This window comes from Oncorhynchus tshawytscha, unplaced genomic scaffold, assembly GCF_018296145.1.
Source record: "Oncorhynchus tshawytscha isolate Ot180627B unplaced genomic scaffold, Otsh_v2.0 Un_contig_14971_pilon_pilon, whole genome shotgun sequence".
In the NCBI taxonomy this organism is placed as follows: Eukaryota; Metazoa; Chordata; class Actinopteri; order Salmoniformes; family Salmonidae; genus Oncorhynchus; species Oncorhynchus tshawytscha.
The window spans coordinates 79,689-106,225 of NW_024609461.1; the positions used below are offsets into that span (position 1 = coordinate 79,689).

A 26,537-nucleotide genomic window follows, 5' to 3' on the forward strand; every position below is an offset into this window, starting at 1 on the left:
AGAAACTTTTGTTATTGACCAGAGGTCAAATGTTTTCTGTAAGTCTTCACAAGGTTTTCACACACTGTTGCTGGTATTTTGGCCCATTCCTCCATGCAGATCTCCTCTAGAGCAGTGATGTTTTGGGGCTGTTGCTGGGCAACACGGACTTTCAACTCCCTCCAAAGATTTTCTATGGGGTTGAGATCTGGAGACTGGCCAGGCCACTCCAGGACCTTGAAATGCTCCTTACGAAGCAACTCCTTCGTTGCTCGGGTGGTGTGTTTGGGATCATTGTCATGCTGAAAGACCCAGCCATGTTTCATCTTCAATGCCTTTGCTTATGGTAGGCTTTGTTACTTTGGTCCCAGCTCTCTGCAGGTCGTTCACTAGGTCCCCCCGTGTGGTTCTGGGATTTTTGCTCACCGTTCTTGTGATCATTTTGACCCCACGGGGTGAGATTTTGTATGTCTTCCATTTCCTAATAATTGCTCCCACAGTTGATTTCTTCAAACCAAGCTGCTTACCTATTGCAGATTCAGTCTTCCAGCCTGGTGCAGGTCTACAATTTTGTTTCTGGTGTCCTTTGACAGCTCTTTGGTCTTGGCCATAGTGGAGTTTGGAGTGTGACTGTTTGAGGTTGTGGACAGGTGTCTTTTATCCTGATAACAAGTTCAAACAGGTGCCATTAATACAGGTAACGAGTGGAGGACAGAGGAGCCTCTTAAAGAAGAAGATACAGGTCTGTGAGAGCCAGAAATCTTGCTTGTTTGTAGGTGACCTAATACTTATTTTCCACCATAATTTGCAAATAAATTCATTAAAAATCCTACAATGTGATTTTCTGGATTTTTTTTCTCATTTTGTCTGTCATAGTTGAAGTGTGGGAGAACTTGCACAATTGGTGGCTGACTAAATACTTTTTTGCCCCACTGTAACTAATTAACTAGGAAGTCGGGGCACCAAGGAAAAATATTCAGATTACAAAGTTATCATTTCCTAAAATAACTTTTCAGATATTTTATCTGATCAATTAGTCTTCAAATTAATTAATGATTTACTTTACTTCACGTTAGTCTCATTCCAAACGTCGTAAATTGTTGGTTATCTGCATGAACCTACATCATCCATACATCAATTGTCTTAGTAATAAATAAATAATTTAAGTATTTCACAAAAATGCATAAACAAAGAAGGTAAATGTAATGATAGGAAAATGCGCCCTAGTGGGCTAAACCGGCAGGGCGGCTTGTTAGACAAAAGGGGGAAGTGAGGGTCGACTAAGAAGCCACTACAAAGTGATAACTATAACAATTGAAATGCTAATCCTTTACACTTTACACAACGCTCACTCATTCGGGAACAATTGCAATCAATATATATATTTACGGTCAGTGTGTCGTCTTGATTGCTGGTGAAAAGTGTGTCTTTCGTTGAATTGTCCGTCTCTCTCCCTCTCTCTCTGTCTTGTTTAGAGGGGATAGTTCAAAGTGACATTCGTTATAGAGTGGATGTTTCGGCGGTTGTCGTTCTTCACATTCAATGATACTGAATTCCTAGCTGCAGACTAGTAATTACGATCAAAGACTTGTTCTCATTCTGTCGGTATCGATAGTCTAAGAGTTTAACCGTGGTATGGTTAAAAGATTCAGCAATGGTCTACAACCTTTGTACTCCCGTGATTGAGAGAAACATGATCTGCTGATAATTTCTCAAATTTGGGTTTTATTCGGAATGGCAGAAAAAGGCTGTCCCAGGATGTCTGACCCTAACTGGGCTCAGGGGCGGTCCTCTGATTTAGTTCAAATCAAAAGGGAATTGTATTTTTCTTCATTAAACAGTCCAAAATCATATTACACAATTATACAAACAGTATCATCCTCACTCATTCATCTTATACAACAATTAGATGTAAACCTCATATCTGAGGCTATTATATAAACAGCGTTACGGTAATGTGGCCACACCGTCTCCCATGAGCTTCCCAAGTTGTGACAAACGGACCAGTTCGTAGCTGGATTCTTCACCAATCTTTTATACTTTCTCCAGGACATGAAATTTGTTCGTACCACAAAGTTCTGTGAGATGGAAGGATTTATTTACGAATTTATGACCTCTGACCACAGCAGCCTAGTTGAAGGAGGCAGGGAGAGGGGGATGGAGTTGCTATACCCAAAGAGGCCAACGTCATGACAGTACCCTATTCCCTTTAGAGTGCACCACTTTTAGATCAGAACCCTGTAGTCACTAGGGTTTAGGGTTCCATTTCAGACACCCTTGATATGACTAAGGATTACCTCTGTCCCAGCTCTCTCCCCTGTCTTCCCTCTGTCTCTGTTAGACCACCTGTTCTAATTGATCTCTTCCACATGAATTGGCAGATCAGACGGTCATGACACACTTTTACTTCCTCTGGATGTGAAGGGAGGAAATTATGATTGACTGAACTGATGGACTCAAAGTTTTTTTTCTGGTCTTCTCTCCTCTGCGATCACTGATCTCACAGGTCATTTCAGGTGAAAGCAATATAATGGAAACCTTAACTGTCCTTTCACTCACTGGTAGTCATGAAGGGAAGGTGATGAGGAGAGGAAGCCATTTGAAGTATTTAGACTGTCCAAGAGGTTATACCTGACAGCTTACATGTAGAAGACACTACAGTTTTTTTTTCATACAGACCTGTTTCTTTTGTTACAGAAATGAGCAGGTCTGAATCAACTGTCCTGACCTGTAGTTCTTTACTGTTCCACTGGGTTTTTAGAGGAGGCTGAGGAACTGGAACTGTTGGCTTCTGTAAACACTGCCAACCCAAGCTGACTCTGCTTGTACAGTCCATCCCCATCACTTTGAAGCTCTGCTTCCAAACTCCTGATCCTTCAAGACAGCAGCCCAGCAGAGGATAGCAGGGGGGTGTGGGTGTCATGACCATACCCAGGCTTGGTGTCCTGTTTGAGGGTGCCAGGTTGGATCAACCCCCCCCTGCAGCTGAGCTTGCCTGGAGCTCCCACCCCTGTAGTCTGGCCCACTGACATGCCACTATGGCCTGCCGGACAGTTTGACATGGGCTTCATGGCCGCCAGACCTGGGTTGAAATGGTATTCATTTTCTTTTGAATACTTTAGCTGCACTCAATTGAACTTGTCTTTGGCAATAGAACCAACGGAATAGCCCCTGCACATCCGACACACTCAAGGCCAGGTTCAATCAAACACTCAATGTATTTGAATGGAAACAAATGCTATTTAAACCTAGGGCCTGTTGGCCACAACTCAAAATCACCAGTGCCATGTGGGGAGTGCTGCATTCGGGGAGGGTGTGAGGGCAGAAGGAATGGAGGGAGGGGGTGGGTGTGCATCCTTGGTGGGTGATACAATGAGACTGGACCGGAATGTCTGGAATGCCTGGCTCGTGGCGGTGTAGTGCAGCGTGGGTGGGTAGGAAGGTGGTTGGCGGGAACCTCTCCGTCTCACCCTGGAGGTATCACTTTACAGCGCTTCGTGACATTCTCTACTGCGCCAGCTTGTGTGTGTTGCTTTGTGAAAAGTGCTAATTGCTGTGTGATCAAAAGGTCAGCTCCAATATGTCATGTTATTCCTCCCCCTTAGATCAACACTACTCATTTGGCCTTTCTCTTCTAATGGTTGTCTGTACCTGTTTATTGTGGCATGAGAAGTGACTTGTTGTTTTGACGTGTTCTAATGATGAGTTTTCTCTCTTATGGAAAGAACTTTGCTTTTAGAGCTCTGCTGAAACAGTCAGACTATGGTAACACATCTATGAGGTTATACCTTCAAAGTATTCCAGTAAAAAGCTTGCGTTGATATGATGCCTCATGAACCTGATTTGCATACAATGAGTGAAGGTGTGTTGACACGGAACATGCTTTATAATTGTAAAGACGGGTCATTTCCCTAAGGCTTGGTGTGTTTTAACACCATCACAGTTTTGGATGTTTTTGACGATCCCTTATCACTATGGACATCTTCTGACTCAAGTCCCTGTGGATCCTACGGATGAAGTAAGTTTTCCATGAACACGTTCAACACAAAGCATCTCTCACAGAATTATTTTTGTGTGGACGTTTGTCTGATCACCTAGATTAGAATGCTGGTCCTCTGGTGGTGGATCCCACCTAGCTAGCCACTTGGTGGACTGTCCTCTGGTGGTGGATCCCACCTAGCTAGCCACTTGGTGGACTGTCCTCTGGTGGTGGATCCCACCTAGCTAGCCACTTGGTGGACTGTCCTCTGGTGGTGGATCCCACCTAGCTAGCCACTCGGTGGACTGTCCTCTGGTGGTGGATCCCGCCTAGCCAGCCACTCGGTGGACTGTCCTCTGGTGGTGGACTAGCTAGCCACTCGGTGGACTGTCCTCTGGTGGTGGATCCCGCCTAGCTAGCCACTCGGTGGACTGTCCTCTGGTGGTGGATCCCGCCTAGCTAGCCACTTGGTGGACTGTCCTCTGGTGGTGGATCCCGCCTAGCTAGCCACTTGGTGGACTGTCCTCTGGTGGTGGATCCCGCCTAGCTAGCCACTCGGTGGACTGTCCTCTGGTGGTGGATCCCGCCTAGCTAGCCACTCGGTGGACTGTCCTCTGGTGGTGGATCCCGCCTAGCTAGCCACTCGGTGGACTGTCCTCTGGTGGTGGATCCCGCCTAGCTAGCCACTCGGTGGACTGTCCTCTGGTGGTGGATCCCGCCTAGCTAGCCACCGGTGGACTGTCCTCTGGTGGTGGATCCCGCCTAGCCAGCCACTCGGTGGACTGTCCTCTGGTGGTGGATCCCGCCTAGCTAGCCACTCGGTGGACTGTCCTCTGGTGGTGGATCCCGCCTAGCTAGCCACTCGGTGGACTGTCCTCTGATCTCCCACACTCCCAAATGACTGCTTAATTTAGTTATTTCTCTCCCATCTCTGTCTCTGTCGCTCAGTACAAGTTACTCATTAAACTGCCTCGGAGACCATATACTCATACAACTCATCATTTTTACATACACTACCGTTCAAAGGTTTGGGGTCACTTAGAAATGTCCTTGTTTTTGAAAGAAAAGTACGTTTTTTTGTCCATTTAAAACATCAAATTGATCAGAAATACAGTGTAAACATTTTTAATGTTGTAAATAACTATTGTAGCTGGAAGCGGCAGATTCTTTTAATGGAATATCTACATAGGTGTACAGAGGCCCATTATCAGCAACCATCACTGTGTTCCAATGGCACATTGTGTTAATTAATCAGTTTCTCATTTTAAAAGGCTAATTGATCATTAGAAAACCCTTTTGCAATTATGTTAGCACAGGTGAAAACTGTTCAGATTTTAAAGAAGCAATTAAACTGGCTGCCTTTACACTAGAGTATCTGGCGCATCAGCATTTGTGGCTCAAAATGGCCAGAAACAAAGACTTACTTACTTGGGAACTCGTCAGTCTATTCTTGTTCTGAGAAATGAAGGTTATTCCATGCGAGAAACTGAAGATATTGTACACCGCTGTGTACTACTTCCTTCACAGAACAGCAAAAGAGGAGTTGGAGGCACCGGTGCACAACTGAGCAAGAGGACAAGTACATTAGTGTCTTGTTTGAGAAGGAACTTTGCCTAGAAGGCCAGCATCCTGGAGTCGCCTCTTCACTGTTGATGTTGAGACCAGTGTTTTGCGGGTACTATTTAATGAAGCTGCCAGTTGAGCTTTTCTATCATAAACAAGGACATTTCTAAGTGACTGCAAACATTTGGAGTCTAATCTCAATGTAGTCATTTTATTTTTACTCCGTTATGCACTGATTAATGCATCAATAAAATATAATTTTGAACATAATTCACCATGTTTTTTTAAAAATCAACATTGTCTGATTTATGTTCTTCAGTTAAAACCATTTACAGTCTTAAAGCTGTTTTTGTTTCTTTTGACTGTCGTTTCCTCCATCTGCCTTTCCCAGTTTCTTTGAGAACATAAGTCGGATCATCTCTCCCAGATACATTCCCACTGAGGCGGACGTCCTGCGGGTGAGGGTGCGAACCTCCGGAATCATCGAGACTCAGTTTCCAGTCAATCACATGGTTTTCAGGTAAGGAATGGTTTTCACTGGCTCATGTGAGAATTGCCTTGTCTAAACCAGTCCATAATTCATCTACCCATGAATCTTGTTCAATATATTCATCGTGCTTTCTAAATGTTATTTTGCATGTTCTTTATAACAAATGTACACCTCCTTTGTCTTACTTCAGAGTATAACTAACAACTCTGTTATAATGATGTCATAAGACAATGACACCCATTGATACCGTGAGAAAATCTTCTGTGTGATCATACATTCTCAGTTCAGTGTCATGGTGTTATATCTGTGGGTGGTGTTGTGAATGGGTTTGTGGTATGGGTGTTTAGAGCAGGTCTGTCATACTGACAACACTACATGATTACAGGTGACGGGGTGATATTTCAAAAAGAATTCTGCTTGCCAACTTCCTCTGGTGATCGTCATCTTATGGTTCCTTGAGTATGACCATTTTCAAATGAGCATTATGAATGTCCATAGTGCTTCATCTCAAACCAATAGAATATTCTGTATTGACTCATTCTAGTAAACTGTTGTAGTATCAAGATGATGTCCCCTCTTCGCCTCACGTATGTGTATAAAATGCCTCTGTAAGTCTGGTGTTTCAGCTGTGTGTGATTGTAAAAATGGCTTCAGACAAGTTGTCACAGTTTTTCTGGCTTCTTGGTCTCCTGATGTGCAGAGAGGAGAACTGTGCAGGAAGATTGTCGGTGAATCACTATCACGTCATAAGAGAATGTCATGTATTCTAGTTCTAACCGATGGGAACCACTTTCCCAACATGCAGTACTGTTTTCCAGAGGCTTGAATTCATAACTACAAGCGTACCCAGACGTGCTCCACCCCAGTGTGACTACAAAAATGACCGACTTCCTCAGAGCCATGAATTAATCTTTGTTATTTTTTGCCTTGCCTTTGCCTTTGCCTTTGCCTTTGCCTTTGCCTTTGCCTTTGCCTTTGCCTTTGCCTTTGCCTTTGCCTTTGCCTTTGCCTTTGCCTTTGCCTTTGCCTTTGCCTTTGCCTTTGCCTTTGCTTTTGCCTTTGCCTTTGCCTTTGCCTTTGCTTTGCCTTTGCCTTTGCCTTTGCCTTGCTTGCCTTTGCCTTGCCTTTGCCTTGGCCTTTGCCTTGGCTGCCTTTGCCTTGGCTGGCCTTTGCCTTGGCTGGCCTTTGCCTTGGCTGGCCTTTGCCTTGGCTTGCCTTTGCCTTGGCTGCCTTTGCCTTGGCTGCCTTGGCTGGCCTTTGCCTTGGCTGGCCTTTGCCTTGGCTGCCTTGGCTGGCCTTTGCCTTGGCTGGCCTTTGCCTGGCTTGGCTGGCCTTTTGCCTTTGGGCTTGGCTGGCCTTTGCCTTGGCTGGCCTTTGCCTTGGCTGGCCTTTGCCTTGGCTGGCCTTTGCCTTGGCTGGCCTTTGCCTTGGCTGGCCTTTGCCTTGGCTGGCCTTTGCCTTGGCTGGCCTTTGCCTTGGCTGGCCCTTTGCCTTTGCCATATAACTTTGTTCCCACAATGTGATGCCATGGACAAAGGGCACAAAATTGCATAAAGGCAGCTAAGAAAATGAAGGAATGTTTGTACTCTATTGATAATATTCTAGTTTATATGATGCTAATAGAGTTTTAGTTTTGTGTTTCTATGGAACCATGCATTTCTTTTTACTTTTCCAAACCCCCCTCGGTTTAATTTCTTCAATAATGAAATGTATGCGTTTTAAATCAAGTCCCCTTACATCTGCAGGACTCTTCTTGAAATCTCCATGCAATATCAATGCCTCTAACTTCCCAGTCAAATGTTTTTATTCAATTGGTCTTATTGAATGATGAATGTGGCCAAATGTTTCACATGTGAATAATAGCCAGGGGAAACTACTTGGGCAGTGAAGGTGGAGTTTGCCATTGTAATGAGTACTGTAGAGCCGAGGGTGAAATATTATTCCCCATTTGCAAAATGAGTGTGCCCATTGAAAAACAATTTCACAAAAACGTGGGGAGGCATTTGTGCAGCTCAAGTTCCATCTATGAACTTGAGTGGTTACATTTCACCACCTCTAGCCTTCAGCTTTATAGCAAACCAAGAGCGGGGCTTCTGTTTGACTGAAAAACAAATGTATGTTTCAGTGTAGTAAACAGTTGAGTATGCCTTCTGATTTTCAGAATCATTTGTTGGACTTTTCCCAAAGTGTCTTGGTACACAAAAGGAGCATGCTGATCTCCAGGGTGGGAAGGGGTTGGGTTATAAACCAGCCCTGCTGATTTCCCTACTCTCTGGGCTCTAATGTCCCATGGTGGCCCCATCTGGCCCTTCTCATGACTTAGCGAGGGGTCCCTGAGGAGTGCTAGCAGACACCCCCTCACAGCTGCAAGGGAGGCGGCATACTGAGAAATGAATCAGACCTATGAGATATTGATGTCCCTCACTCATGCGCTCCCTCTCTCTGCGCTTCTGAGAGAGAAGGAATAGCAAGAGGTTTCCTCCTAATGGCCACTAAATCCCCTCCACACCCCTTCTCTCCTTGCTGATTCTCCTTGTGCTGATTCTCCTTGTCTCCAGCCTTCTGAACACGTCATGTCATCATGCTTCAGCTCCACTCTTGTGTATTCCACGTAGAACCATGATCAATGACACTACCAGGTATTAGACGTGGATACAGTTGGTTGTGAAACAGAACTTCAGCAACATTAAATGTCAACTTTTATTTTTTTCTCATCACGACAAGCAAAACTTTTATGAATGTGTATCAGAGACCCAGTCATGTAGCAGTCTTGTAATGGTTCCAAAAATACTCCATCTCAATGACTTATCTCAGGGATTGCTGCTGTAGCCTGGTAGTCCAGTAATTAGCTAACTCCTCTCTGTGTTGTGTGTTTGTTCATTGTATGACATGACACCTATGGAAGAGTTGTATGCCGTATGGGACCAGGCTGTATGCCGTATGGGACCAGGCTATCTTTGCGCTGCCCGGTTTTAAAACAAAATGTGACCCCAGAGACACGACGTAAGTTTATCTGACAAGGGTAGTGTAATCACACTCCTGGCGACCGTCAGATGCAGGTTGGTCACTATCACAATGACCTGTGCCACCAAGACCCTGAGCTTCACAGGGATTCAACATGGAATACTACTTTTCCAGTTCGAGAGTTTAAATGTTTTACCCAGAATGCTCTACTACTACTCCGTGCTTTAGACAATCCTCAGTTATCTTGTTGTTCATCCCTAGAGACTGGAGTACAGTAGGCCTATTCCTGTGCTCCAGTGTTTGCTGGTGTCGCTGGGTGTAATATACTCTGAACAAAAATAGATCACAGAAATGTTCCATATGCACAAAAAGCTTCTTTCTCATTGAGTGCACATATTTGTTTACATCCCTGTTAGTGAGCGTTTCTCCTTTGCCAAAAGAATCCATCCACCTGACAGGTGTGGCATATCAAGAAGCTGATTAAACAGAATAATCATTACACAGGTCCACCTTGCTGTGCTGGGGACAATAAAAGGCCACTTTAAAATGTATGGTTTTGTCTCAATTCAATGCCACAGATGTCTCAACGTTTGAGGAAGGGTGCAATTGGCATGCTCACTGCAGGAATGTCCACCCAGAGCTGTTGTCAGATAATTCAATGTTCATTTCTCTTCCATAAGCTGCCTCCAACATCATTTTAGATCATTTGGCAGTACGTCCAGCCAGCCTCACAACCGCAGACCAAATGTGTGGCGTCATGTGGGCGAGCGGTTTGCTGATGTCATCGTTGTAAATAGTGCCCTATGGTGGTCGTGAGTTTATGGTATGGGCAGACGTAAGCTACGGATAAGAACACAATTGCATTTTATCGATGGCAATTTGAATGTACAGAGATACTGTGACGAGATCCTGATATTGTCTTGCCATAACTCCACCATGTTCCGGCATGATAATGCACAGCCCCATGTCACAAGCATCTGTACACAATTCCTGGAAGATGAGAAATGTCCCAGTTCTTCCTTGGCCTGCATACTCACCAGACATGTCATCCATTGAGCATGTTTGGGATGCTTTGGATTGATGTGTACGACAGCGTCTTCCAGAATCCCATTGATTTTGGAACTCATTTCCCTTGTGCCTGACACCTTGTGTGGACAGAAGGACAAATCAATGAAATGTGGAAGTTGGAAACATTTGTGATGGGCGGGTGTGAAGTTCTGTTTATTTTTCCAGTCAATTATGTTCAACATTCTGAACTATATTCATGCATTTGAATGGATCTGTAAGTTATTTTGCTTCATTGATGTTGATCACATTTCAAGATGACACAGGATATAATTAGTGAAATTGAAGTTCTGTTAACAACGACATGAAATAAATATTGTTTTTCTTACCACATGTTGCATCTGGCCACTGCTGCCAATAACTCTCTCCCCAAGTGACTGTACCAATCTGTCAAATCTTTCTTCAGCTTTACATCAGTTACATGAAGTCTGTCCATTGTTCATACACTATTTATGGTGTTTTTGCTTCAGTGCTTTCAACCTTTTCAACCTCAAACTTACAATATCCCCCGTGGAGGGTGATGCACATATTTTACAAGTCTTTGGAAATTAAATGATTGACACCAGAAGCTGTAGACTGTTAATTTGTTTTGTCACCTCATGTCTCTAAGTTGTGAAAAAAAGTTGTCTGTCTGTCTGCCTACAGGATGTATGATGTGGGCGGCCAGCGGACCAAGAGGAGGAAGTGGCTCAGCTACTTTGACTGTGTCCGGGCCGTGCTGTTTGTTGTGGCGCTCAGTGACTACGACATGACCCTGACGGAGGACCGCTCTATGGTAATAGATAGTAGATACCATTTAGCAGAAGGTAAGAGAGTTGGAGCTGTTCAGTCTCAGCTTTGATTCAAAAGTAGAGGGGGATGTTGTGTACCCTACAGTACCTTCTCTACGTCAGAACAATGTAACACACCAGTAGAATGGCCTAAAGCTGTGTATGGTATCATCTAATATTTGAAGTAGTATCTGACAGATTGAGTGAAACTTTGTTTAGATCTTTTATGTCCAGTATCATTGATTTTCTTAAACCCCCCTTTTATCTGTCTCGCTCGCTCTGTTCTGTTCAAATCTCTCTGTTCTCTCTTTCTCCCTCTTAGAACCGGCTACAAGAGAGCCTTGAACTCTTTACCTCCATCTGCACCAACATAGTTTTCAGAAGTACCTCATTGGTAAGTTTTCACATGGAGATTGTCTGACAACACCTACTTAACAAATGTCTGCCATAACACAGTCCTCCGAACTGATTGCCTTTCCCAACCATTGTCACTCTTAAGTAAAACCATTACACACTCAATCAAGGTTACAAATGACTTTTTCCACCTTAGTGATGGTTTCTCCTCTGGCCACTTCCAGTTACCCACATTCAGCTGCAGGTAGAAGTTGCCCTTGTTGACAGATCTAGCATCAGATTAGCCTACCACCCAATTCTTACCTTATTTCAATTATGGGGAGAAAATATGTGGTTTTATAGGAAACATCTTCCTGTACTCCCAATGTCACGTGCTTGATGTTGGGGCTGTCAACGCGGTGTGGCAGAGCCCAGGGCCACGTTCAGGCATATCACATGGAGCTGACGTGATTCCTTATTCTACACGTCCGAGAGGCCTTTCTGTTCCACATGACACGGCTCCTTCTGAACTTTCCACAGCGTTCAAACATGTCGCCATCGCATCATGGTGTTTAATTGACTGAGCTGTATAAATAAAGGTTAAATAAAAGCACAACGCTGTGACCTGCTGAGGGCAACCCAGTGGATGTAATTAAAGCCCATGGAGTCCCCAGAGTGCCTCCTGCTAACCACCTCTGCCCAGCCAGCCGCAGGCGGCACAACTGCCTCTAATTGCCTCAGACACAGGCAATTACCACACAAGGGTCATAATTGAGGTGATCTCAGTTCAGCTCTGAGGCCGGGAGGACTGTTTATAAAAAGCGTGTAACGAGCTTGTTTTAATTTGTCTCGTTTAGACTGTAAAAGGTTTTAAAAGACGTTTGGACTGTGGATGTGAGTCATAATCAGTTTTCAGTCATCGAGTGTTTTCTGTCGTTAATTACACTCAAAAATATAAACGCAACATGTAAAGAGTTGGTCCCAAGTTTCATGAACTGAAATAAAAAGTCCCAGAAATGTTCCATGGGCACAAAAAGCTTTTCTCTCATATGTTGTGTACAAATGTATTTACAGTGAGTATTTCTCCTTTACCAAGATAATCCATCCACAGGTATGGCATATCCAAGAAGCTGATTAAACAGCATGATCATTATACACGTGCATCTTGTGCTGCGGACAATAAAAGGCCACTCTAAAAAGTGCAGTTTTGTCACACAACGCGATGCCACAGATGTCTCAAGTTTTGATTGAGTGTGCAATTGGCATGCTGAAGGCAGGAATGTCCACCAGAGCTGTTGCCAGAGAATTGTGTTAATTTTTCTACCATAAGCCAACTCCAACATTATAGAATTTGGCAGTGCGTCCAACCAGCCTCAACTGCAAACCACGTGTATGGCATTGTGTGGGCGAGCGTTTTGCTGATGTCAATGTTATGAACAGTGCCCTATGGTGGTGGTGGGTTTATGGTATGAGCAGGCAAAAGCTATAGACAACAAAGAATTGTATTTTATCAATGGCAATTTGAATGCACAGATACCATGACGAGATCCTGAGGCCCATTGTCGTGCCATTCATCTGCCGCCATCACCTCACATTTCAGCATGATGATGCACAGCCCCATGTTGCAAGGATCTGTACACAATTCCTAGAAGCTGAAAATGTCCCAGCTCTTCCATGGCCTGCATACTCAAACATGTCACCCATTAAGCATGTTTGGGATGCTGTGGATTGATGTGTACAACAGCGTGTTCCAGTTCCTGCCAATATCCAGCAACTTTACACAGCCATTGAAGAGGAGTGGGACAACATTCCACAAGCTGCAATCAACAGCCTGATACACTCTATGTAAAGGAGATTTGTCACTCTGCATGAGGCAAATGTTGCTCACACCAGATACTAACTGGTTTTCTGATCCACGCCCACATTTTTTTATGGTATCTGTGACCAACAGATGTACATGTGAAATCCATAGATTTGTGCCTAATGAAGGCATTTCAATTGACTGCTTTCCTTATGAACTGTAACTCAGTGAAGTCTTATTTTTTCTGTCTGTCGTAGGGCATGGCCAACCTTCCAACTCATTTCTCTTGTCTTTCACATATTTCGGTTATGTTACTGGTATCGCTTTCTCTTTTACAAGCTAATGATGTGCATTTGGAAAGTATTCAGTCCCCTTGACTTTTTCCACATTTTGTTACATTACAGCCTTATTCTAAAAATGATTAAATTGTTTTTTTCCCCCCACATCACTCAACACACACTACCCCATAATGAGAAAGCAAAAATTGTTTTTATACATTTTTGCAAATGTATTAAAAATAAACTGAAATCACATTTACATAAGTATTCAGACCTTTTACTCAGGACTTTGTTTAAGCACCTTTGGCAGTGATCACAACCTCCAATCTTATTGTGTATGACTCTGCAAGCTTTGCACACCTGTATTTGGAGTTTCTCCCATTTATTCTCTGCAGATCCTCTCAAGCTCTGTCAGGTTGGATGGGGAGCATCGCTGCAGCTATTTTCAGGTCTCTCCAGAGATGTTAGATCGGGTTCAAGTCCAGGTTCTGGCTGGGCCACTCAAGAACATTCAGACTTGTCCTGAAGCCACTCCTGCGTTGTCTTGGCTGTGTGCTTAGGCTCGTTATCCTGTTGAAAGGTGAACCTTGGACACAGTCTGAGAACCTGCTCCAGAGCACTCAGGATTTCATCGAGGATATCTGTACTTTGATCTGTTCATCTTTTCCTCGATCCTGACTAGACTCCCAGTCCCTGCCACTGAAAAACATCCTCACAGCATGATTCTGCCACAACCATGCTTCACCGTAGGGATGGTGCAAGGTTTTCTCCAGACATGATGCTTGGCTTTCAGGCCAAAGAGTTCAATATTGGTTCATCAGACCAGAGGATCTTGGTCTGATAGTCCTTTAGGAGCCTTTTGGCAAACTCCTAGTGGGCTGTCATGTGCCTTTCACTGTGGAGTGGCTTCCGTCTGGCCACTCTACCATAAAGGCCTGATTGCGGAGTGGTGCAGAGATGGTTGTTCTTCTGGAAGGTTCTCCCATCTCCACAAAGGAACTCTGGAGCTCTGTCAGAATGACCAACGGGTTCTCGGTCACCTCCCTGACCAAGGCCCTCCTCGCCTGATTGCTCAGTTTGGCCGGGCGGCCAGTTCTAGGAACAGTCTTGGTGGTTCTTAACTTCTTCCATTTAATGATGGAGGCCACTGTTCTTGGGGACCTTCAATGCTGCAGAAATGTTTTGGTACCCTTCCCTAGATCTGTACCTCAACACAATTCTGTCTTCGACCTCATGGCTTGGCTTTTGGTCTGACTTGAACTGTCAACTGTGGGACCTTTTTATAAAGACAGATGTGTGCCTTTCCAAATCATGCCCAAACCATTGAATTTACCACAGGTGGACTCCAATCACATTGTAGAAACACCCCAAGGATGATCAATGGAAACAGGATGCACCTGAGCTCAATTTCGAGTCTCATAGCAAAGGCTCTGAATACTTTAATATATTTTGTTTTTCTTTTTATAAATATGTAAACATTTGTAAACCTGTTCAGTTTGTCATTATGGGGTAGTGTGTAGATGGAGGATAAAACCTTTAAAATCCTTTTAGAATAAGGCTTTAACGTAATGGTGGGAAAAGGGGAGAGGTCTGAATACTTTCTGAATGCACTGTTTATTTGTTACTGTGCTTTTCACAGGTTTGACACCAGCTGTGGACCCTGAATTGAAAAAACGATATCAGTGTTTTTGGTTCTCTTCTAGGAAGATATTGTGTGTCATGTGAGTTGGTATAGGTCAGGAGTGACACAGAAGGAATGTATGGGATAGTGTTTAAAGGTTTACTTTCAGAACTTTTAGAAATGCAGCTTTATTGATTTTATTATCTTTGTCCTCAGAAATGGTTCAAATGTTGACATTGATTTAGCTATTTATGCTTGTGCAATTTAAGCTCTAGTCTATCAGAATGATATATTTTTGTATTGTCATCAAATCTTTTTCAGATTCTGTTAATGAACAAAAGTGACCTCTTCCAGGAGAAGATCTTAAACTCAGGAAGGCATTTGCGACTCTACTTCCCTAGTTACAAAGGTAAAATAATATTGGTATCAATTCTAGTGAGTTTTTGCTGTTGTCCAAGTCAGTCAATCCAAAAACGTGGAATTGTACTTGTCAAAGGAATTATGCCTTTCGTATTATTCCTAAAATAATCTATCTGTTTTATTCCTATGCTGATTTAGCGAACACCATTGCTTTTAGATAAAACTGTGAAGAGAATAAAATGACCTCTTCACGTGTGTATTCTTCGGGTACAGTTGAAGTTTGCATACACCTTAGCCAAATACATTTAAACTCAGTTTTTCCTGACATTTAATCCTGGTAAGAAATCCCTGTCTTAGGTTAGTTAGGATCACCACTTTATTTTAAGAATGTGAAATGTCAGAATAACAATAGAGAGAATTATTTATTTCAGCTTTTATTTCTTTCATCACATTCCCAGTGGGTCAGAAGTTTACATTCACTCAATTAGTATTTGGTAGCATTGCCTTTAAATTGTTTAACTTGGGTCAAACGTTTCGGGTAGCCTTCCACAACCTTCCCATAATAAGTTGGGTGAATTTTGGTCCATTCCTCCTGACAGAGCTGGTGTAACTGAGTCAGGTTTGTAGGCCTCCTTTCTCGCACACACTTTTTCAGTTCTGCCCACACATTTTCTATGGGATTGAGGTCAGGGCTTTGTGATGGCCTCTCCAATACCTTGACTTTGTTGTCCTTAAGCCATTTTGCCACAACTTTGGAAGTATGCTTGGGGTCATTGTCCATTTGGAAGACCCATTTGTGATCAAGCTTTAACTTCCTGACTGATGTCTTGAGATGTTGCTTCAATATATTCACGTAATTTTCTACCCTCATGAAGCCATCTATTTTGTGAAGTGCACCAGTCCCTCCTGCAGCAAAGCACCCCCACAACATGATGCTGCCACCCCTGTGCTTCACGGTTGGGATGGTGTTCTTCGGCTTGCAAGCCTCCCCCTTTTTCCTCCAAACATAACGATGGTCATTATGGCCAAACAGTTCTATTTTTGTTTCATCAGACCAGTGGACATTTCTCCAAAAAGTACGATCTCTGTTCTCGTGTGCAGTTGCAAACCGTAGTCTGGCTTTTTTTTATGGCGGTTTTGGAGCAGTGGTTTCTTTCTTGCTGAGCGGCCTTTCAGGTTATGTCGATATAGGACTCATTTTACTGTGGATATAGATGCTTTTGTACCCGTTTCCTCCAGCATCTTCACAAGGTCCTTTGCTGTTCTGGGATTAATTTGCACTTTTCGCACCAAAGTATGTTCATCTCTAGGAGACAGAACGCGTCGCCTTTCTGAGCGTTATGACGGCTGCGTGGTCCCATGGTGATTATACTTGCATACTATTGTTTGTACAAATGAACGTGGTACCTTCAGGTGTTTGAGGTCTTGGCTGATTTCTTTTGATTTTCCCATGATGTCAAGCAGAGGCACGGAGTTTGAAGGTAGGGCTTGAAATACATCCACAGGTACACCTCCAATTGACTCAAATTATGTCAATTAGCCTATCAGAAGCTTCTAAAGCCCTGACATTTCAGGGAATTTTCCAAGATGTTTAAAGGCACAGTCAACCTAGTGTGACCCACTTTAATTGTGACACAGCGAAATAATCTGTCTGTATACAATTGTTGGAAAAATTACTTGTCCTTACCGACTTGCCAAAACTATAGTTTGTTAATTAACAAGAAATTTGTGGAGTGGTTGAAAAATGAGTTTTAATGACTCCAACCTAAGTGTATGTAAACTTCCGACTTCAACTGTGTGGTCAATATGGATCCTGGTGGCTATTCAGTGCATTTGAAAGTAGACTTATTCCACATTTTATGTTACAGCCTTATTCTAAACTGGATTAAAATAAATATATTCCTCATCAATCCACACACAATACCCCATAATGACAAGGCAAAACAGGTTTTTAGAAATGTTTGCACGTTCTTTTAAAAATGAATATAACTATTTACACATGTTCAGATCCTTTTTAATATGAGACTTGAAATTGAGCTCAGGTCCATCCTGTTTCCATTGATCATCCTTGATGTTTCAACAACTTGATTGTAGTCCACCTGTGGTAAATTAAATTCATTGGACATGAATTAAAGGCACACACCTGTCTATATAAGGTCCCACAGTAGACAGTTCATGTCAGAGCAAATCCTAGCCATGAGGTTGAAGGACTTGTTCGTAGAGCTCTGAGACAGGATTGTGTCGCGGCACAAATCTGGGGAAGGGAACCAAAACATTTCTGCACCATTTAAAGGTCCCCAAGAGCACAGTGGTCTCCATTTATTTATTTTCTAAATGGAAAATTTTTTGAACCACCAAGACTCTTCCTAAAACTGACTGCCCGGCCAAACTGAGCAACCGGGAGAAGGGCCTTGGCCAGGGAGGTGACCAAGAACCCGAAGATCACACTGACAGAGCTCCAGAGTTACTCTGTGGAGATGGGAAAACATTCCAGAAGGACAACCACCTCTGCAGAACTCCACCAATTAAGTCTTTATGGTAGTGGCCAGACGGCAGCCACTCCTCAGTAACAATCACTTGGGAGTTAGACAAAAGGCATGAGAAACAAGATTCTCTGGTCTGATGAAACAAATATTGAACTCTTTGGCCTGAATGCCAAGCATCACGTCTGGAGGAAACCTGGCACTATCCCTACGGTGAAGCATGGTGGTGGCAGCGTCATACTGTGGGATTGTTTATCAGCGGCAGGGACTCGGAAACTAGTCAGGATCGAGGCATGGATGAACGGAGCAAAGTACAGAGATCCTTAATGAAATCCTGCTCCAGAGCGCTCAGGACCTCAGACTTGGGCCAAGGTTTACCTTCCAACAGGACAAAGAGCCTAAGCACACAGCCAAGACAACGCAGTAGTGGCTTTGAGACAAGTCTCAATGTCCTTGAGTTGCACAGCCAGAGCCCAGACTTGAATCCCATCGAACATCTCTGGAGAGATTTGAAAATAGCTGTGTAGCAAAGCTCCCCATCCAACCCGACAGAGCTTAAGAGGATCTGCAGAGAAGAGTGGGAGAAACATCCCAAATACAGGTGTGCCAAGCTTGTCGCGTCAATCCTGTTACGAACTGGCTCGTACCCTGTAACAGAGGGAGACGATGGGGAGATAAAGAAATGTCGTGTCTTTGGCTATGCCGGATTAAGTGATATGACATGCTATTCTATAAAATCATTTCTCTGTAATTAATATTACCTGATTGAGCTAATCAGGTAAATGTAATTAACTAGAATGTTGGGGCACCACGAAATAATGTTTATAGAGCTGTTATCTTCCGAATAAACTCTTAAAGACCTGGTAATCTTTAACCTCAATAGCAGTCAATTTAATCGTCACTTTATTTAGTCTCATCTGAAAGTTGTAAATTCTTGGTTATCTTCACGAACCCTGGCTAACAAGTTGAATCAGCAATACAAAATTTGGTTTAATTATGTATTTACTAAATACCTAAATAATCACACAGAATTACATCTACACAGAATTGATCATACATTGATTGCAAATTGTCATCAAGGAAAACATCCCTAGCGGAAGGAACAGATACGACGGCTGGTTACACAAAGAAAGGGGGTTGGGTTTGAGTGAAAGAGTGGGAAGACTAAAGAACAAAGGGAGAAGCTATGTCTCTATCAGGCCGTAGGCAGCTATGCTATCGTAAATACAGTGTCTTATGCATTATAAATAACCACCCATTTGAAAAAGGAAAATGCAATTAAATATTTACTCTGAGCTGTGCTTCGGTAGATTGGTCGTAGATAGAAGGCGGGGTGGTCCAGCATGGTTCTCTGATCCTCTGAAGAATGTCTAATGGTGAATGGATACTCTGTCCGTCCTCTTCTAGCCCATGTTTAGCGGACGGAGAGGGTATCACTTCTTTAGTGAATAAGAGTTCAAAGTTCATACCAAGTTGCCATACTTTTAAGCTCATGGTATATTCTGGCCGGTATAGTCGAATTTCATCCTTTCGGCGTGTTGACCGTCATCTTCACGTTGAAATTCGATGTTAATTTCGTTATGTTCTTGTCGTTCAACCAGAGCTCACGCTGAGGTTGGCTTAGTTCTGTTGGTGACCTTGTTCTTTTTAACACGGGGACCGCAAGTCCTCACGTCCTTGGAACAGGAAGTTACATTTTCGTAAAGGGGCTTATATAGGGTTGGGAGAGAGGGCCGTGTTTCATAGTTTACAACCGATGTCTGTTCACATGGGCGGGGCCACAGAGTTGAGCATAGTTCACTCATGAAAACCATTTCTCTCGCTTAGGAGCTAAAATTACATTTCATATTTAAACATTTAAATATGAATTGCACAACAATTCCATGTGAATCTGAGAATGTGTAGACTTTCCAAGATAGGACGAAAAACTATCATCAGTAATAATGTCTCAGACTCCAACAGATCTGACATCATATTCTTTAAGTACCAACGCATATTTTCAACTGGTTAGATTACCCAAATAGGGTTCAGTTTCCCACCATTTGATGTTCCCAGACTCTGTTAACAAAGGGATTTTCAATAGTCACATCGGTAGAGAGGGGAAAGGTATTTATTGGGGTCATAAACCGCCCCCAACAGGCCAAAGTCATGACAAAAATAACAAACATATATTTATTAAATAAAGTAATCTATATCCAAGTAACAATGGGATGTGTGTGAGTGGATGCGTGCATAGATGGTGATAATGAGGGGTGTTGAGAGGTGCCAAAACACCCCCTCAACTCCGCCCACCAACATCCTATTAAATAAAACAAGAGAAAAGAAGTCGGCAGACAGTGGGAGTGTTGGCAAACATTTCTAAAATCCTGTTTTGGTTTGTCTGTGTGTATTGATCGGGGTAAAAAACACGAATACATTTTTGAATAAAGATGTAACCTACCAAAATGTGGAAAGTCAAGGGGTCTGAATACTTTCCGAAGGCACTGTATATGTCTGGTTTTATGATTCTATATTTTTAGAGCTCAAAATTTCCCCCCTGATTCGGTTTTAGCATTGTTTTTAAGCAGTTCAGTGTTTTGTATTAAAGTGTGAGAAAAAAAAACAAGGGGAAAACCAGGAAAAAATTGCGGAATTTGGAAAGTAAAAAAAAATCTGAATTAGGCAAATTTGAAATGGTTTTAAAAGGCTTTACTAACATTTTCTGTGCATGACAGGACTTTAGAGCCTGTGTCATTTTGCGGAATGTCGAGGTCAATATTGGCTTTGCACCCAAGAGGGAAAACGGTTGGGCCGTCCTAGAAGTGTTTTCGTGAAATATAATAATTTTGCCATTGAGACGTTTTTATCCAAAGGGACTTAGTCATGCGTGCATACATTTTAACATATGGCTGGTCCCGCGAATCAAACCCACTATCCTGACATTGCAATGCTCTACCAAGATGCATGACAATGTTATAAATGCTTTGTGAAGCCTCAATTTAATGATTTATTAAGCTGTGCTTCTGCCACCCTTTTATAAAGCACAGGTTTGTAATATTAAACAGTGGGTTATGGCATATTTGACATTGGTGGTTGTCACACAGTTATGCCACTTGTATGAACCCTTTATTGAGCATGACGTGCGTTATACATTTATATAGTGTTTAGAGAGGCTATAAGCTGCATGTCATTTTAAAGCTGGGACTGGTTTCTCCATATGGAGAATCCCTCCTTTGCAGGCGTTACTGTGTTTTCTATGGGAATCCCCCACCAACATACATCCAGTATCCACATTCTGGTTTACGCTGCCACATTCTTTAGACTGGAACTACTGCACTTTCCCCTGCAGCATGAGGGGAATCCTACTCTTAGCATTCCCAATGGGAGTATCAAGGTACAAGACAATGGCTGGGGTTTAAAGTGCACCCTATTCTCTACATGGTGCACTACTTCTGACCAGAGGTCTATACGGCACCATTTCAGACACAGCCACTCAGGAGCCAGAATGTCTTGCCAGGGGGGGTTATCATGGCAGACCGATAACACCTCACTTATACACAGCCTCTCTGGTCCTCAGGGCTCAGTAACAGTCTTATATATTTCACTCTCATCCCTCAGAACTGGAGGTGTGGTAATTAAAATGGAGGTGATTCAGTTGAGCTGCAGGGGTTGTTCTCTCTCTGTTTTTCCACTCTATAAGAACCAAGTTATTTTGCGTGAACTTGTCACGGAACATAATTTCACTTGTTCACTGAGTTTCAGTTCATCATGCCTAAATGAGACATTTATCTCCAGACACTGGATTTTTTCAAACATTTTAAATTTGTCCATGATTTTGAAACATGCACACACCTAACTAATACTGTGAGTCCTTTACATTTAAAAAAATCTAGGAGCAAGGCTCAGCAGACACTCACCGTTTTTTCATTTTTAGGACAGCAAACCCCATTGACGCATGATTGCTACTAAACATGTTTCCTTACAGCACTCTTGTACCAGAGTCAGTCTTTGTAATCGAGTGATGGAGTTGATGATGATGATGATGATGATGATTATATGGAATAAGCTACAAGCCTATAGAGATGGACAGGGGTGGACTGAGAAAATATATTTGCCAGAGAATTTGTAACACCAGCTTTTTATTTTTTTGAGGCCCCCTTCATTAGCCAAATGATCACAGCACAAAAAACTAAATTCACTTAAACATGGGCCAGCCCATCAGGCAGTTGTGGGAGATTCAACTTGAAATTCAACTTGTATACTTAACTCAATTGGGTATATGTCACTCAACTGAGGGGACTTCTCTGCTACGTCCCCTTATACAGGAGCCGACTGGGATGTGGATGCTGCCTCGCGTCACATCACTGCCATGTTTGTGGCCTGCAACAGGACCACCAACAACCTTGTCTTCCACCACTACACCACTGCCACGGACACCCACAACGTACGGGTGGTCTTCCACGTCGTCATGGACACCATCGTCAAGGAGAACTTGGAGGCGGTCTCGTTGCTATAAGACTTTCTAGATTTTATTGATGGATATTTGTTTTTATATAATTTAACAGGTAATATTTACTAATATGGATGGACATTCCTCATTTGGATTTTTTTTCAATAATCATGTTGGTGTTGACATGTTTTAATTCAATAAAATAATGTACAGGCCTACTGGTCTTTGATAATTATTTTAAGATAGGGGCAGATGTATGCCAAGCTTGAGTGGTTTGCATTATGACCTTTTTGAGTTAAAACATTTACATGCAAATAGGTGTCTGGGTGAGAATTGTACAAATGTGTGAAGCAGGATTAATTTTGACCTATAGGGCAAAATCATTTGAGTGCAATATAAGATGTATTTATTCATTTTACAGAGAAATTAATACATATGTACATTGCTATGCATTACATAATATGATTTAACAGACAGATTGGCTATTACCCGTTAGGGGAAGTAGTCAGACTGCGCATGGCAGTATGCTAAAACAGACATTCACACAACATTTGTGCCATATTTGTGAAAATAAATAAGAAACATTCGGTTCCATCGAACATTATCAGTCCATCCACGTTCGCGGTGCTGATCATGCTTCCACACAGTCCAATGAGTCGAGCGATACGAACACGTCTGCTTTACATTGAAATAACCTTGAGCCATCCTGAACAAGTTCGCAGCTCTGCAGATTCGGTGTGATATCTTTGATACAAATAGCCTAGAAAAAAACAAGACATGTTAATCAACATAATGCAACATTAACGAGAAAGTTCGTTGATGTTCAAGAACTGTGTCTGTTTGAGATTCATTTCCCCAAAATGTGGATTTTGAAAATAACAATTTGACTTTAAATAATTTGTCCTTTTCTAATCTAGTCCAAACTTGACTGTATAATGAGGCTGTAGGCTACTTGGTGGTGCGCTGGTGCTGAATGGACAGCTCCTTCATGATGACCCAGTTTCAGGGTGTCAAAACTGTTTGAAATATAATAGTAGTCTACCAAAAAAAACATAATTGCACTACTTTTGATTATTCTTGTGCCCTGAGCAATGTTTAACTTTTACGCACCTTTAAGCACTTTTACGCACCACAGGAAGTGCCTGTTTCCAATGCGCATTGCTCAATTGGACATAAGTAATGTAAAATATAGCCTCTTACCATAGATTTAAGGACCGAATTCAGTCGACTGCTCGGTTCCGAGAGGATGCTGTTCACCGTAGACTCTCCGCTGTCCGCCACCGAATCGGTCTCGGACCTCCTAACATATGGTGATCTCCGGATCCCGGACAGCAAACCCGATGCTCTGCCCACCGAGTAGTAGCTTGGGCCGGAAACTTGCTTGTACCATGCTTCGGTTGGGTTGCAAGAAACCAGCATGGAAATAGCTACAATTACTAAAGCAAGTTTAACGGACCTCTCCATGTCGAACACTGTCAAGTTCTTGCGCTCCTTTCTCCCTATAACTTCACCCCAATGACAACTTGGTATATGTTTTTTTTCTTACTGTCCTCTCTTATATAGTGACCTCGTGATCGTATTTAAATTTCGTCAACTAGGCTACGATAGAGTGGGTGATTCATATTCCGCTTGATAGAATCTTGTGTGGATTGATCCGTTTTACGCGTTGGAGAGCCAGGGACGTAGGCTTGTGAAGTCTGAAGGGGGGTATGGTGTCAGACATGATCTGACGTTTAATTTAGATTAAGCGAATCTATTTGTTTATAAAACTGCTGAAGAGTAGTAACGTTCTGCACACATCAAAACACTTTAACCACTTTAATTTTCTGACGATTTACAAGGTTTACAATTCACAATGCTGCTCAAGTTTCCTATATACACTGCTCAAAAAAATAAAGGGAACACTAAAATAACACATCCTAGATCTGAATGAATGAAATATTCTTATTAAATACTTTTTTCTTTACAAAGTTGAATGTGCTGACAACAAAATCACACAAAAATTATCAATGGAAATCAAATGTATCAACCCATGGAGGTCTGGATTTGGAGTCACACTCAAAATTAAAGTGGAAAACCACACTACAGGCTGATACAACTTTGATGTAATGTCCTTAAAACAAGTCAAAATGAGGCTCAGTAGTGTGTGTGGCCTCCACGTGCCTGTATGACCTCCCTACAACGCCTGGGCATGCTCCTGATGAGGTGGCGTATAGTCTCCTGAGGGATCTCCTCCCAGATCTGGACTAAAGCATCTGCCAACTCCTGGACAGTCTGTGGTGCAACGTGGCATTGGTGGATGGAGCGAGACATGATGTCCCAGATGTGCTCAATTGGATTCAGGTCTGGGGAACGTGCGGGCCAGTCCATAGCGGTACCTAATGCAGTCAGGCTACCTCTGGCGAGCACATGGAGGGCTGTGCGGCCCCCCAAAGAAATGCCACCCCACACCATGACTGACCCACCGCCAAACCGGTCATGCTGGAGGATGTTGCAGGCAGCAGAACGTTCTCCACGGCGTCTCCAAACTGTCACATGTGCTCAGTGTGAACCTGCTTTCATCTGTGAAGAGCACAGGGCGCCAGTGGCGAATTTGCCAATCTTGGTGTTCTCTGGCAAATGCCAAACGTCCTGCACGGTGTTGGGCTGTAAGCACAACCCCCACCTGTGGACGTCGGGCCCTCATACCACCCCCATGGCGTCTGTTTCTGACCGTTTGAGCAGACACATGCACATTTGTGGCCTGCTGGAGGTCATTTTGCAGGGCTCTGGCAGTGCTCCTCCTTGCACAAAGGCGGAGGTAGCAGTCCTGCTGCTGGGTTGTTACCCTCCTACGGCCGCCTCCACGTCTCCTGATGTACTGGCCTGTCTCCTGGTAGAGCCTCCATGCTCTGGACACTACGCTGACAGACACAGCAAACCTTCTTGCCACATCTCGCATTGATGTACCATCCTGGATGAGCTGCACTACCTGAGCCACTTGTGTGGGTTGTAGACTCCGTCTCATGCTACCACTAGAGTGAAAGCACCGCCAGCATTCAAAAGTGACCAAAACATCAGCCAGGAAGCATAGGAACTGAGAAGTGGTCTGTGGTCCCCACCTGCAGAACCACTCCTTTATTTGGGGTGTCTTGCTAAATGCCTATAATTTCCACCTGTTGTCTATTCCATTTGCACAACAGCATGTGAAATGTATTGTCAATCAGTGTTGCTTCCTAAGAGGACAGTTTGATTTCACAGAAGTGTGATTGACTTGGAGTTACATTGTGTTGTTTAAGTGTTCCCTTTATTTGAGCAGTGTTTTTATTAATGTTGTGTTTTTATTTGATTGGAAACCCACTGTGAAGTTTAGCATATAGCCTACCTAGCCTACAGTAAACCTTAAAAAAAAAAAGATTTCTCAGTTTGAGTTTTTTCAATTGTAGTATAAACTATTCTCTGTTTTGTCTAATATTAATTTTAGGTTTCACAAATGTATGGTGCATGTTCTTATAGTTGGTTTATTCTATACATCTTCTGTGTGGAATAACGCATATATTTGGGAATAATTTACTTCTGGAAATGTGAGACATACACAGTAGTCTGCCACCATGTGGACAATGTACAACATCACACACAATCACTTCAGTGTAACAATATTCTCCTTATTTGGTCTGGACCCCAGCAGAAGTTGTGATTGGCAGGCCTACTTTTTTGCACTGAGCTGAGGGTACAATCTGGGTCAACACCCTCAACCTCCACAGGTCTCTGTTCATGGCTAACATATAGTATAAGTGGAAATGACTTACAGAGCCTTCAGAAAGTATTCACAGCACTTGACTTTTTCCACATCTTGTTGTGTTAAATTGACTGAGGTTTTGTGTCACTAGCCTACACACAATACCCCATTCATGTCAAAGTTCATTACAAATGAATTACAAATGAAAAGCTCAAATGTCTTCAACTCCTTTGGTATGGCATGCCTAAATAAATTCAGGAGTAATAAAATGTCTTCTGTTGCATGGACTCACTCTGCAATAATAATGTTTAACGTTATTTATTTTATGACTGTACCCCACACTATACCCCACACTATACAATTATCTGTAAGGTCCCTTAGTTGAGCAGTGAATTTCAAACAGATTCAACCACAAAGCAAGGTTTTCCAATGCCTCCCAGAGAAAGGCACATAAGGGCACAAAAAAAATAAGTAGACATTGAATATCCCTTTGAGCATGGTGAAGTTATTATTTACACTTTGGATGGTGTATCAATACACCCAGTCACTACAAAGATACAGGCATCCTTCCTAAAGAAAAGTTACAGAGTTCAATGGCTGTGATCGGTGAAAACTGAGGATGGATCAACAACATTGTACTTCCTCCACAATACTAACATAAATGACAGAGTGAAAAGAAGGAAGTCTGTACAGAATACAAATAT

At 42.8% G+C, this 26,537-nt stretch overlaps 1 protein-coding gene across 2 annotated transcripts in view; it reads left to right on the forward strand.

Annotated features, from left to right (window-relative positions):
• Nucleotides 1-22,333, forward strand: part of LOC112225788 (guanine nucleotide-binding protein G(o) subunit alpha-like) — a 36,802-nt gene extending 14,469 nt beyond the window's left edge. The window contains exons 7-11 of one of the 2 annotated variants that reach the window (XM_042315430.1): nucleotides 5,913-6,041; nucleotides 10,686-10,815; nucleotides 11,133-11,204; nucleotides 15,165-15,252; nucleotides 21,991-22,333. In XM_042315430.1, the coding sequence (XP_042171364.1) occupies nucleotides 5,913-6,041; nucleotides 10,686-10,815; nucleotides 11,133-11,204; nucleotides 15,165-15,252; nucleotides 21,991-22,181 (610 nt within the window). In that variant the 3' untranslated portion in view covers nucleotides 22,182-22,333. The remainder of the gene's footprint in view (nucleotides 1-5,912; nucleotides 6,042-10,685; nucleotides 10,816-11,132; nucleotides 11,205-15,164; nucleotides 15,253-21,990) is intronic. The other variant, XM_042315431.1, reaches the window with a different exon arrangement.
• The last annotated feature ends 4,204 nt before the right edge of the window (nucleotides 22,334-26,537 follow it).